The sequence below is a fragment of the Ascaphus truei genome, chromosome 2 (genome assembly GCF_040206685.1).
Source record: "Ascaphus truei isolate aAscTru1 chromosome 2, aAscTru1.hap1, whole genome shotgun sequence".
NCBI lineage: Eukaryota > Metazoa > Chordata > Amphibia > Anura > Ascaphidae > Ascaphus > Ascaphus truei.
In genome coordinates this window covers 132,134,509-132,149,715 of record NC_134484.1, presented here as the reverse complement: position 1 = coordinate 132,149,715, position 15,207 = coordinate 132,134,509, and the positions used below count along the sequence as shown (strand labels likewise).

Sequence of the window (15,207 nt, the reverse complement as noted above, 5' to 3'; positions counted from 1 at the left end):
CACAAACTGGTTCCCGGATCACCACAAATCACCCCCTGAATTCCCTGAGAGTCGCAGCAACTCTCCCCCCCCCCCTCGTACTCCTCCAGGGACTCTTAAAGAAGCCTCCCCCCCCCCATGATCTCCCCAGAGTCCAATATCATTGGATGGGGCCATGTCCATCAACAAATCACTTTCTGAGCACACCACAGAGAGGAGCCAACGGGGCAGTGTGTATCTCAGCTGTATATACTTCCAAGGGGGTTACAAGTATATCTATAGTATAGACCCAAGAGACTTGCATCGAGAGAGGCAAGACACAGAAAATGTCTATTTAAAGGTCCTGCGTTCTGCTGTCCAATAGGAAGCTGCAATGCCATCCCTTGTTGCCTTTGTGATGTGGGACCTTTAAACATGCAAGAGATACCAGCATTACCCAATGAAAGTATCGCAGGGGGGTCCCCGGAGCCAAAATTAACTCAGAAAACTCCTGCTTTCCCACCAAAGGGGTGGGAGGGGGATTTTTTTTTTGTTTTTTAAGTCAATGGGACTTTATGAAGAAAGGTTTGAAAAGCACGTAACAGTATAATTTAATCTATAAATAATTCTAATGTTGCTCCTCTAAATTATATCACAGATTACAATGAATCTTCGTGTACTGTAGGTAAATTAAAGACCCTCCTGACTCACCTATCACAATAATGTACAGAATATCTATAATTTTCCAAGGCAAAAGCCTATTTGACTTTAAATACAATGTTCCTACTGAGTTCCATCAGTAGGATCTCGAGTTTCAGCAATGACTCACATGTTACCTTCTTCTAGCTTGCAGTTGTAACCCAGACCTGTCAGATGGATGTGAGGAAGGATCAGGCAAATGCTATTGCAAGCGAAACTTTAGCGGAAACAACTGTGGGCAATGTGCAGAAGGGTTCTACAGCTTCCCAGCCTGCAGACGTAAGTATGAATGTGCTAATATATAGGTGGGGAATAGGAAGGGGTGTGGTGGTCCTGTTACCTTTGCGCTCTGGAGCAGGCACAACGACAAGCCGAAGAGAGGCAGGAGTCAAAACCCAAGAATGAGACACCGGAGAATATTTGGGAGGGAATACAGGATATACCTTGAATAGGAAAATACACATAACCACCCCCCCTCCCCCCAAAAAAATGACCAAGGGAAAAGGGCGAGTAATGGAATACAATAACAATTTAAAGGCAATAGAATAAAATAAACTACTGTGTTGATCTCAGGGAACTTTACAGGAAATAATATGCACGAATTAATACCCCACAGTAATTTTAAATAATGGGCGGTCCGCCCTTATTACCAAACATCTTTTAAAACTGTCATTTAAACTGAGTAGTTCAGTCAGGTGCTGCTGTACCTTGTCAGGTTTTATTTTCTTTAGAAGGGATTTGTTCTTCTTTTCGGGACAATCCCTACCTTAAAGGTTCCCCAGTACAAATGCAGGTATTAATATGAATATGTAGTGCCTGTGAGAGAGGACTTTATATTAATGGGTGGTAGCAGCAGTTAGATACCATGTAGTTGGGAGGTGGAATGCACATCACCTATGACCCATTGACACTGTTTGGGTGGAGTCCGGGTCCTCCTACAGTCTGGCTGCACTCCAGGGAACCCAGTCCTGGTAAAGGACAAACGATTTCAGGCTTGCTTCTCTATATGACATTACTGCCTGTCCTGTGCTACCCATCCCTCTGTTTCCTATTTCTAGAATGAATGACAATCCTTACTATCCATTTCCTTGTCATCCCCATGTAATTATCTCTATTCTCTCCCCTTCATCCTTATCTACTCTCCTGTCAGCTGTCTTCCGTCTCTGTCAGTCACTATCCTGTCAGTCGCTAACGGTCACCACCTTAACTGCAACTGCACTAACTGACTGTATTCTAACTGCGTGACAGTCTCGATTTAAAGACAAGAGCGTGCCTGGCCCTTTAAGAAAGTTTGGAGGCGAGGTTGCAGCTCACGACTTTCTCTGGGGCACGCACGCTCCCCCCTTACCTGCATCCGAGCATCAGGTTGCAGCAACTGTGACACTAGAAAAAGATGTGGGGTAATACTTTCAGCTCAAAGGGGCAAAGAAAATCACCTGATAGTGTGGCCAGCACTAGTTATTATCTCAAGTAAAATGGAAAAAAAAGGTGAAACCCCTAAAAAAACAGTAGAGCTCTACTTACTAGTGATTTAGCATCGCAAGAAGTTTCATAGAAACAGAAGCGTGTGCAACATTTTAGTTCCACCCCAGACTTTTCATCAGGTGAAGTTAAAGAATAACTTTGCTGGTGCCGCCCTCCTCCTCCAGCGCTGTGTGATGTCACGTTGCCGGCCGCACATGCACACGCATGGCTAGCAAGCACCGATCGTGCCTGCACGGGTGGAAAGCTCCGGCCACGCATACGCGGGCAACAAGCACCAATCGCGCATGCCGCCCCAAAATTCTTTCGCGCCCAAATTGACACCCTAGGCCCGGGCCTAATGGGAAACTCGCCACTGCCTGTACCAGTTAATTTAGTATTTCCGGTGATTGTTGGCACCAAATCAGCGCGGATGTGACATTATAGACATGTAGCGCATGAACAGATAGCTATGTGAGCCACAGTGCTGGGCCGCAGCATCACATGATACTCCACAATCCCCAAGCTCCTCCTGGCATCACAGACACCAGAGCACATATTAAAATGGTCACTTATTTTTGATTTTTTTTTTTTTTTTTTGCATTTCCAGTACTATAATAAGAAAGTAATGTAAAATGTATGAACTGATGTCCTTCAAAAAACCAATGGAGGAATTAAAACAGGTTAATGAAGATATTTCTGATGGTGTCAGTAATATAGAAAGGTATTTGCCTAGTCCAATATACAGTACATATAATATTGATGCATATCCCTCTTCTGCTCTTCCCATCCAATAAAATAAAGCAGCCAAAACAGTCCTGGAGCAGTTAAATATCTTCATGTAGTGTACAGTATATTCATGTCTCAAATTGTGAAATAGTAAATTCTCACATCAGCATTGCCTGCTTCTAAAAAGGGGTATTTGGAGGTTAAAGACACAAGAGAATTAAAGGTTTTAAAGTTGAAACTTCAAAGGCTCTGTGTCAAATGTAAATGGAGCTGAGCAAGGCAATAGCGTAAAAATGTTAGTGACTGAAATCATATAAAAGCCAGACATCCTTTATGTAATACAGGAAATGCATAAAGGAATGAAACATCAAAATAGGAAAAACAAATACATACTGTATATGGAGGTCAAGAAAGCTGGAAACACAGGGGCTTCAGTTTGGTCTTCTGTGAAGCCGCTCCCTCGTGCTGGAGAAGACATCACATTTATTCAAATGAATGGGACCACATTCTTCTCCAGCACGAGTAGGCAGCGTCATGGTACAGTACACCGAATAAGAGCCCAGATATGTAAAAGATAGAGCTCAGCCAAGCTCGACTGAAACATATCCTCACGAGTCGTTTGTGCATGGCAAAAACCTCTCCTTTGCCAGGTTATACAATACATTTACTGTATGTGGATGCTAATTTAAATGTATTACAGTATATGCCTGGAGTGTTCTTTTTTTTTAATGAGTTTTATTGTATGTGGGTCATTCTGATTGCAGAACACAGACAGTCAGTATAGTAACATAGTAGTTGAGTTTCATATCTCCATGAAGTTTAATTTAGACTGCTTGCGTTAATCTAAATGTATATCATGCTAATTCAAAGCAGGTCAAACAAAAAACCAACCCAGGTATGAGAGAAGGTCAGATCTTGTCCCCTCTTCCTCCATAATGAAATATAAAGATCGTGCAGGGAACTGAGACATTGGTTATTGTCAGCCTGACAAGTGCTGTGTTTGCACCAAAATATTGATCAAATAAACTTTGCTTTTATGTGTTTGCTTGTTTTGCTTGAGATCTTTGGGAGTGTTTGCAGAACACTCCTGCTCCAAGCTCCCAGAATTCGTGTACAGTATGTATAATTTTATTTATATAGCACCAACAGTGTACGCAGTGCTTTACAAAATTACAACACAGGGAAAATACGTTACAAACAATGCGGATAAGTGCAACTGGTAAATGACAACATAAACAAAGAGAGACCCTGCCCCACAGAGCTTACAATCTAAGTGGTATGTTGCGAGATTTACAGACACAGCCGTATAAGTACATTATTAAAAGGGGTGGTCACGTGCATGTGGAGTTCGTGGTAGAGGCATAGATAATTGAATGAGATGCTCCTTTTAAGAGGGGAATTCTCAGCAGGGCTTTGAATGTGAACAGTGAAGGTGCTTGATGAATATTGAGTGGAAGAGCGTTCCATAGGTAGGGAAAGATTAGTGAAAAAGTTTAAGATGCAAGAGGACTGTAGATTTAAAAGGGGCAAAGATGAGGCAACCTTGGTTTGAGCATAAGAGACGAGTAGGGGTGTAACAAGAGATCAGAGTTGAGAATATGGAGGTGCAGAGGAGTGTAGAGGCTTCAAAGTAAGGTGGAGAATTTTGTAGTCTATACGGAAATTAAAAGGAAGACAGTAGAGTTCAGGAGGTCAGAAGCAGACACCGTACGTGTCTACAAGAGCAGGAGATGATTTGAGCAGCCGCATGTTGAATGAATTGTAAATGAGAGGTGTGATTCAGGGAGCCCTGATAAAAGAATATTACAATAATTAATACGGGAGAGAATAAGGGCATGCATTAGTGTTTTAGTGGTAGTGGTACATAAAAAGGGGGGTATCTAAGCAATATTGCGAAGGAAGAAACGGCAAGACTTCGTAATTGCGTTTATACAGTATGTGGGGAGAAGGAAAAGCAGGAGTTGAATGTAACCTCTAGGCAGCGTGCTTGCGAGACTGTTGGATAGTAGCGTTATTGACTAATGGAGAAGGGAACAATGGGACCTGGTTTAGGAGGGAATATTACAGCATTGGACAGTATATTTCCCATTATAGATGCGCTCCCACAAACATTTAATAGCATATTCGTACAGCTGGTTCCTGAGATAATTACCAGTGAAGTTACCAGTGTTCCTTAACAGGGATTTAAATGGTCATCCCAAGGAAACCCTTGTAACTACACTGGTCCCTGGACACCCCTTTCCCCATTACAAAGTTGTAAAAATAAGTAGAACAAGCAATATGGCCAGGCGGGATTGCTGGTTTAATTCTCTTGCAAGTACAAACCGAAAACATGTGGGGAAAAGATTCATGTTTGATTGAAGGTGAAAGTGACGGGCAACTCACACAGTGAACCCTGCAGGTGTTTGTGTATTGAGGCTCCTTTAATTAAACTGGGATTTGAATGTCTAAAATAATCATTGCAATAATAACGCCATTGTCTTCACTTTCAAGGATGGAGGTAAACATATGTGATTCTACATATGATTGGAAAAGTCTTGCCGTGTAAAATGTAGTATTAGATTATAGTAAATAGGTTGTTTCTCCTGGAATTACCTAACATTGAAGTGCACATTTGTAAGATAGGGCAAGTTTTGTTTGATTAAGATGCTGGTTATGATGTATAATATATGAAACCAGAACCTGCTTTCAATCTTGATAACAATCTTGATAACATTAAGGAGCACAATGTTTAATCTGAGGGAGGAAATATATTGTTCTGTAACAGTTGCCTGTGTGAATCACAGTATAAAAATAACCTTTGGTACATTTTCTGAAATGTAAGAACAGGACACTGCGGGTTATTTATTAAAGTCTTCGAGATGCAAAACCAGGGCAAGAAAAAAACACTCTGGACACCTAACAAGCTCCTATTGAACCCCCAAAATGACCACAACATATATATAAGCATATGAGTGTCACAGAGGAGTGCTACTGAGCATGGCAATATATACTTAAAACCAGAGACAAAACATAAAACACAGACAAAGCTCAGTTTTTAGCACATCCAGTGAGACTCATACACGGTACAGTGCCTAAATATATATGTATAAATATCTAATAAGTAAAATGGTCTTTTAGTTTGATATTTTTGGCCAAAATTGTTGTAAGCCCCTGAGCCAACGCCAAGGCAGACCACATATCAGGGGTCCCTAACGCTAATATAAATTCTTAATAACCTGTGTAATAACTTTGCAACTAATATTGACAGATTTACTATAAATCTTCCTGTTATTACACAGGTTATTAAGAATTTATATTTATATTAGCGTTAGGGACCCCTGATATGTGGTCTGCCTTGGCGTTGGCTCAGGGGCTTACAACAATTTTGGCCAAAAATGTCAAACTAAAAGACCATTTTACTTATTAGATATTTATACATATATATTTAGGCACTGTACCGTGTATGAGTCTCACTGGATGTGCTAAAAACTGAGCTTTGTCTGTGTTTTATGTTTTGTCTCTGGTTTCAAGAAAAAAACACTACAGCAAAACTACCGCTGCTTTTAACACACATTTTCTTTCATTTTCATAAATGTGATGAGGATATTTATACTTTTAAATAAACGTAGATAATGATGAAGCGTCAGAATTATAATAAACACTTGTATGAATTTGTGATGACATCATTAACTTGTTTTCTTATTTAATTTTTAAACGTATGTTTATTGATATTTAATAAATAATGTATAGGGTACAGAAATGGAGGGCTGGGGTAATCATGGAAGTTATATTGTGTTTGAGTCATACTAATCCATATGACAATAAACCTGTCTTCAACTATTACAATCCTAGCGTGTTTTATTTTTTTCAAGGAATTCCATTCTATCCTGTGCCTACTCCTTCCCCAAAGCCGGATGAACCTTCTGCTGGTGACATAATAGGCAAGATGTTTTAATTGTGAAGAGCTTTATCCTACTGTCAACTAGGATGTCTGCTTTTGAGTTGATGTTGTTTACTTTTGCTTTGGGCATGTGATGGTAACATAGGTTGTCTATTAACCATAACATTGCTGAAGAGAATTGTAACATGTTGCTCTGCTGTACATACCAGACTATTCCACCACACTACATACAATAGTATTGCATGTAAATATTCGGTGTGCACGTTACACCCCCGTATTGAATCCTACATAGTGTTTGTTACAATGGAAAGACTTTGTAGAATGTACAAAAAGGGAAAATGATATTCAGGTTCTCATTTGCTAAGCAATAACATGCAAACTGTACCTTGTTTATGGCCTCATTCTTTATATGTAAATATTGAGTCCCAAACAAAGTTGAACTCACCTATATAGTAATTTTTGATATACTGAACGTTTTAAAATGTATTGTTCAATTACAAATATAAATGAACTATCATATGATAAATGTTTAAATATAACAAACAATTAGATATTGGCGTGAGAAAGGCAAAAGGAAATAGTTGTTCAAAACACAATTTTTCATATCTACAATCTTTTATAAAGAGTTTGTTTTGATCACAAAATGTTAAAATGACTAGAAAGAGCTGTGTATATTTCAAGTCTTCTCTGTGTTTATGAAACACCGCCCCATGCCTGAAATACTGATGTGAGGGGGATAACACAAAACTTTCTTGAATAGTTAATAGTTTTAATATCTGAACTGTAGATATTCATTTAACCTGACAAAGGCAAGTAGATGACACCGTGCCCTAAAATTGGGTCCCGCACATCACAGGCAGCACCCTTCTATTCCATATTATTGTTAGTCACTTTTCCTATACTTCTCATCTTAACCAGTCTGATTCTCTGCCTCGTGTTAAGATTCATGCAAGATTGGGCTTTTTGGACCACACTGTGAACATAAGATTCCTTTTCCTACTTGTTTGGCTCCTGATACACATCACAAACTATTGTCACCCCTTCATGCTGTCCACTTTGTCTTAATGTTGCAGGCTGCCGGTGCACTGGAGTCGGAGTATTAAGCAGTGATTGCGACATACAGACAGGGCGCTGCCCATGTCGCGTTGGGTTCCAGGGTTCAACGTGTGATAGTTGTGCAGTGGGATACTTTAACTACCCATTCTGTCAAAGTAAGTATCGTTATTCAACTGACACAGTGTACTATGCTCATTTTGTCCCTGTGATTGGTCTGTTACTAGCCATCCGTCTTTATTATGACAACAATGTCTCTGCCACTTGGAGAACACATTGCAATAAATCCAAGAAGCTGTGATAAAAGGTTTGAATACAAAGGTGTTTATTATGCAGGTAACTAGCTCGTAAAGAGCAACAAAGTGAATGTAAGGATCGGAAAAAAAGGCTGCTTTCTTGGTGCCTACTAAACAATAAATGTTTCCGATCGATCAGTACAGGGAACTGTCTCCCCTGTTCTGTAAACAAACCAATACTGTATTGCAGCCTCTGAATCACACGGAGCAAACATCTCTGCTGTCAGGCTTTACACTGGCCTGTCTTTTTGCTCCCTTCCCTTCTTAGCGGGTGAGTGTGTAATCTGTGCTCAGCCTTTTATAACCTCTGACTACAGATCTCCTGTTCCAGGTGTGCTGAGCTGTAGCAGATCTCTACCTGCATCAGCCACTTGCAAAACCTGGGTTGGAACTACAACATTTCTGTATTCTACCACAAGCATAAGACACCAATACAGCAATATTACACTGGCAAGGGACAATATCAAATATAAATCACACGAAGCAAGAATAATGATCATTTTTGTCTCATTTAATGTTGAGGTTATACTGCCTAATTTATAACCTTTAGAGTGCCTGTCACCTGGCATGTCGGAGGTCCATGTGCCGTACAGGTACATCCTCATTAAAGATGATTTGAACCTCTCCTCTAGCAGAGCGGGGACACTGGTTGGAACAGAAACAGAGGGTTTGGGTGTAAATTGGGAAAGGCGATAAGCCAAGCAATGAGGTAACTGCTAAGTCGATGTGCGTTTATAGGATGATTTGTTTAACATAGCGCGGGATTAATCTGGGATGTGCAATACATCAGTTATGTAAGATGAGCCTTGTTGAGTGCTTTGAAATATGAAAGCTAGCAATTTAAATGTTATACAGCATAGGTAACCAGACTTAGTGTGGTAATATGACAAGTCTTATGAGAAATTAAAAGGTGTTGATCTGCATTCCAAATCATTTATAATGGTTGAAAGCAGGTTGGAGGAAGTCAGAAGAAACCTGAGAACACAGCAATTAATGATCAACCATAATAGACTAAATTCCAGAAACGGGCTTTTGCAGAAGTAGGAACCATGTGGTGTGCTAAAATAACACCAACCTGCTTAGCCCTATTTTGTAGTAAATAATATATGACAGGCACTCCAGTGAACTTACAGTAAAGCGAATTTATTTGAAAAAAGTGCACCCATGACAGTTACTTTTGTTATCGGGGTGCTCTCTTCACTGTGTATGCAGATACACAGATATCATTTATTGCACCAGCATGCATTTATTTATAAAATGTTTTACCAGGAAGTAATACGTTGAGAATTACCTCTCGTTTTTCAAGTATGTCCTGGGCATAGAGCTAAGACAAATAATACATGGTTACAAATAGTTACATAAATGAACAGGGTACACATTATATACAAGACATCGCATGCACAGTTAAAGAAAATATATATTATAGGCGTATGTAACAGTTACAGACCAGATTTAAATGTGAGACAGCCTTAGTTTTGAAAGAACTTAAACTGGTGGTGGATGTGAGAGGTATCAATGTGCATCCCGATTGTTAAGTGGAAGTCAAACCATACACCCAGGTATTTAAAACTAGTAACAGGAGTTAGGGTGGTGTTAGCGTTGGTTCTGATCTGGAGCTCCGTCACTGGAAGCTTTAAAAATTTAGTCTTGGTCCCAAATACCATTGTTACAGTCTTGTCAGTGTTCAAAAACAGTTTGTTTTGGGAAATCCAGTTTCGAGTCTCAAAAAGTCAGACTGAAGTATGTGTTGAAGGTCGGAGAGGCTATGGCTGTGTGCATATAGGATTGTGTCATCTGCATACATGTGTATTGAAGCTTCCTTACAAGCTGTGGGAAGATCATTGATGAACACTGAGAAGAGTAGGGGCCCCAGAACAGAGCCTTGCGGGACACCACAGATGATATCCAGGGGGTTGGAGTTAGAGCCTGAGATTGACACATGACAAATCTCTTGAGAACTTGTTCCAGCCTACTGTACAATGAAATTACACTTCTCCTGAAACTACATTTATCCAGAACCAATATGATTGCTAGAAATTTAAAATAATGTCTTGTAAAAAGGTGACATCTAAAATTCTCATAAACAGGTTGGATGTATAATGAACTCCCCTATATTCCTATGTAAGGAGTCACAACTTGTGACCTAAATAGAATTCTTTGCATCTAAAATGACAACTAGAATGTGGGATGGTTTTCCGCCTGTCACCTAACAGACGGGTATTATGGGTAGCCAGACTTCTGAAAGCAATGAAGTCTATAAGTATTGAGCATACTTATTCTGATAATTGCCCTGGCTATCTATCTGTTTGTACTGGAGGAGAAATGGCCCATCAGGGGAAAGTTTTTACATCTACCTGTTATCGTTGAACCTTTAGTCATAGTTTTTTCATAACCGTGCCAGTTTAAAAAGCCTTTCATCCTTATTGAAACGGATAAAGTAGTATCATTTGTGATCACAGGAAAGGCAAATTGCAGTAATAAAACTATTAAAGTGGCTTTGAATATTTTGGTTGGGAAGTTGCTGGTGAGTAATTAGACTAGTATGTTTTTATGTCCTGGAGCTGACTTGTCAATCAATGTCTGTCCTTCACCACCTTTGGAAAACCAAGTGCAACAACAAGAGAGAGGCTTATCAATCAGCTGCTACCTCCCTGCAACATTTTCCGACACTGTACAGTATGTCACCTGTGTACATACCAAAAGTCAACCAATAGTTTCATGCATAAGAAAAGGAACTAAAAAAGCTATTCTGTTTTTCTTTACAATGTAATGCTGATAATAGGATCTAAAAAAAAAAAAGGCGGCAGCATGGAATGAGTTAGTATGATGTTTTCTTTTAACACTCCCTTCAAATATATTTCTTTACCAGAATGTTAAGCCACGTATGACATTTTTTTTTCAATGTTATTGAATGAAATGTCCAGGCTGGAGAGGCTATGAAAAGGCCAAGTCATCAAGAGAAGGGTACAATAAGTAATAAGGCTGTGTTTATATCATAGTTTTGAGACATATTTGTATTCCATATATATCTGCAGGATATTGTCACCTGCTCAACAAACTGATTAAAGAAATATTTTCAACTCTTGGAATTGAAAAATAAAATGTCCATACTGTACCTTTCACAAGTTGTAGAAGAAATCCAGAACATTCCTGGTACATAGAAGGATTTCAGATTTTATTAACAATGAATGAACGAAACCCAGAAAGGAAGAAATAATATTCTTAAAAGATTCCAGAACATCTATCCCTTCAAGGATCAGGCTAGAGGTGGCTGGGAATCGGTGCCTATGGTAGATGCAGCCAGAGCCAGGCTAACCAGGATTTGTGTGCTCCTCCTTGATCCTTTACGGATATCATAGAAAAGAGGATTGAAAGCGTACTGGAACCGGTATTCACCACCATTAGTACGGCCAGTGATTGGAACAACTTGTCTATCACGCACAGTACCGTGAAGATTTGGTGTACAAATCAAGAATCTACTGAATCCAAATAAAAGATTATGAAAGTCTGCTATTTATTTCAGAAACGTTGTATTTTTGGAGGGATGCCTTCATTGACATTATTAGACTTGCAAGGTCATCCACATTTCCTGTTGCATCTAGAAGAGAAGTATGGTTGTTGGATTTGTTACCAGAAAACACGTTTTTGTCCTTTTTCTGCTGGTCTACTCATTGACAGCTTGAGGCAATTATGACCAAGAGCAGTGAGAGGGATCTGTCTCAAGAACAGAGAGAAATTTGCCAGTTATTGAAAATCATGTTGACAACCTTTTCATGTCTCCAGGTCATTCAAGGTACAGCAGGGTTGGGCCTTTTAATCCAATCTCTTAATGTCCCGAAAAGAAAGGAACATTGTGTCTGTTATTGGACTCAGAAGATCTCAATGGATATACAGTATATCACCACTAGGCATTTCAAGATGGAGTCATTTATACCAGTGATAAATGTACTTCCAGGCTCATCTATCTCACTCACTGCTCCACTTCTGCTGTGCCAGTATGTAAATCCATGCACTGGCTTTCCATATCCTCTAGAATGTAATTTAAAACCCTCGTTCTGAAAAAGCTCTCAACAATGCTGCCCCCCTTAGAGCTCAGCCCTCATCCCAAAATATATCCCTAAATGCCCTCTACATTCTGCCCATGACATCCGCCTTTACCTCCTCTCACGCCTGCAATACTTCTCCCGTGCTACCCCCTCTCTGTGTATGTCCTACCACGCACCATCATACTGTACTCTCCCCCAGCATTCAGACATTTAAAAACTCCCTGAAATCTCACCTTTTCAAGGAAGCCTATCTGGCATACCCCTCACATCCACCATCCACTGTCCCTCCAACTCTATTGGGACCAGCTGTGTGACTGGACTAAACTCCACGTTAACACCTCCAAACCTTAATAGGATCAATTGTGCAGCTGGACCATACTCCACCCTGGGGCATACTCTGTCCCTTCTAGATTATAAGATCCCATGAGCAGGGCTCTCATTACCTTTTGTATCTGTTTGCGCTTACAGTATTTGATGTGTCATTCTATTTATGTAATTTATATCACTCTGTAACCACATTGTAACGTGCTGTGGAATATGTTGGCACTTTACAAATAAAAAATTATAATATGAGATTTTTTTTTTAATAGAAGGCACCTTGAGATTTAAAATAATCAACATGAAGCATAAATGTAATAGAATTAAGAGCAATATTCAAGACTAATACTCTGTTTGGAAACTAGGTAGCTAGTTCAGCACTAAGAATTCAGCCTGACAATGCTACAGTAAGGGCATACTGTACATAAATTGCCATAAAGTGACTCCTGGAGGGGAGAGAGGTATCCAGGATATTATAATGGGGATAACGTTACAGTACAGTATGTTTCAATAATTTCAGCAAAACACATACCAGGAAAAGAGAACACTGTAGCAGATTATAGGAGCATAAACAAATTAGATCCAGAAAATGATCCCCTAATCCTGAGATTTTTCGCAAGTTAGTGTAAAAGTGGGGCCTGTTGGATATATTTTACGCCTGTCTATTAGCAATAATGAATCAATTGCCAATCTGGATGCCAACACACCCAGTCCTCTAGGGGTTTGGTATTGGTGGAAGGAGTAAGTCAACAGTAATGTGATTAAAAGCTTGATGATAAAAACATTCGTTATTTTTCTTCTGTTTATTAACGTGGTGGGAAAGGTTGATCCCAAATGGTCCAATCAAAAACCCTCAAGAGGATGATCTAAATAGGTTGTAAGACTATGAATAAACCCCTGTTAAGCGCAACTGTTTTTTTCGAAATGAATCAGGAAAAAACGTTCTCTCATAAAAGTCCACAAAACATCTGAAAACTAGTCCCATTTTGTGTTAGGAAAGTTCTTCTCGGTATAAAACTGTATTAATGCACTAAAAGCACAGGATCACAGCTGGATGCAAAAACAGTTATAAAAAAAGATGTATGAAAACAAATTAAACTTGCATAAATGAAATACACTATTCATGGCTACGTGATTAGTCATGCAGATAGGCCTCACACCCTAAGCAATATTAATATTTTCATTAAAAATTAGAGGTCAATCCTGGTACCTTCTATCAAAACTGGATTCTTCCAGTTCTGAAATAATTGGTCTGTTATTGCACTGTCTCCAAATTTCTCAGATTTTACATATATATGCACATTGTATATATATATATATATATATATATATATATATATATATATATATATATATATATATATATATATATATATATGTGTGTGATTACATTATGACAGTGGTGATTACCTAATCTAGTCTCAAACCTGCAAGCCATTAAGACCAGCCTCACACTGATGATACCCATCAAGGTTGAAACATGTATGTGAGTAGGTCTAATGGCTTTGCATCTCATCCCAGCCTCTGTTTAAAAGCTGTGTTTAAAACAGCATGCAGTGGCTTGAGGATTGGCTTGTGTAATACGAGCTTGAGACAAAAGGTGGCACTGAGTGCTCATTTGCATGTCATTTCCCAGAATCCCTTGCTGCAGTGGAAGCGCTGTATGCTGGGTGACAATGGGGAAAGACAGGGTTGCAGACCTGTCTAAGACATGCAAATGAACATACAGTAATATTTACAGTTGATATATATATATATATATATATATATATATATATATACACACACACACACACATATTATATTACCCATGTTGACCTTGAGTCACCAGCCTCCCATCTCTATGCGAGCCTTACCTTTGTGGTTTTCACATTCCAGTGTTCTATTGAAGCACATCAACACAAACTAGGAAAGAGGTCAACAGAATCAGAATATCCTAGTGAGTGTCAGCTCCTTACCAGGCATTAACTTTATTATATTTTTTATAGCTACTAAACAAGGTCAAAGGTTTAACAGCATATGGCAAAGTAGAAAGAAGAGCAGCATAGGTATATCTATTTAAGATACTACATTATGTGCTTGGTTAACTCTCCTATCCACTGGGGCAACCTTTAAAGGACCAGATAGCATCAGGGTTCAACCACAACTTACAGGTCATCTGTGCCAGAAACAGAGACCCCATATCAGCATTCGTGGACACTTTAGTCATATCTTTGGATTTTCCCATGCTATATATTTTTCCCTCGTTCCCAGGACATACTTGAATACTAGCGGTAACTCAATGTATTATTTCCTGGTAATACATTTTATAAATAAATAATTGATTAAGAGGATTGTCAATAAGATCAAATCACAAGAATAAGAATAGTTTTCTGATAGCTCCAGCAGAGCAGATTTGGTTCACATTGATACTGAGATGGTCAAAGGACCATCAATGGCATCTTCCTATGATTCCAGATGACTTATAGCAGGACCAGTTACACCCAAACCTAATAATGTTATGTCTTACATCATGGAGGTTATATGAAGTATCTAAGTGAAATAGGTTTTTCATCTAGACCAAGGTGGCCAACTCCTGTCCTCAAGGACCACCAACAGGTCAGGTTTTGAAGATATCCCTGCTTCGGCACAGGTGGCTCAATCAGTGACCCAGTCAAGGAATGAGCCACCTGTGCTGAAGCAGGGATATCCTTAAAACCTGACCTGTTGGTGGCTCTTCGGGACTGGATTTGGCCATCCCTGATTCAGAGTCACACAGACATTT

General features: G+C 39.3%; 1 protein-coding gene across 1 annotated transcript in view; it reads left to right on the top strand.

Moving 5' to 3' along the window:
• The window catches only part of LAMA3 (laminin subunit alpha 3), a 331,820-nt gene that overhangs the window by 135,635 nt on the left and 180,978 nt on the right, over positions 1-15,207 (top strand). Inside the window, exons 10-12 of the mRNA XM_075584995.1 lie at positions 805-936; positions 6,702-6,770; positions 7,804-7,941. Of these exons, the coding sequence (XP_075441110.1) occupies positions 805-936; positions 6,702-6,770; positions 7,804-7,941 (339 nt within the window). The remainder of the gene's footprint in view (positions 1-804; positions 937-6,701; positions 6,771-7,803; positions 7,942-15,207) is intronic.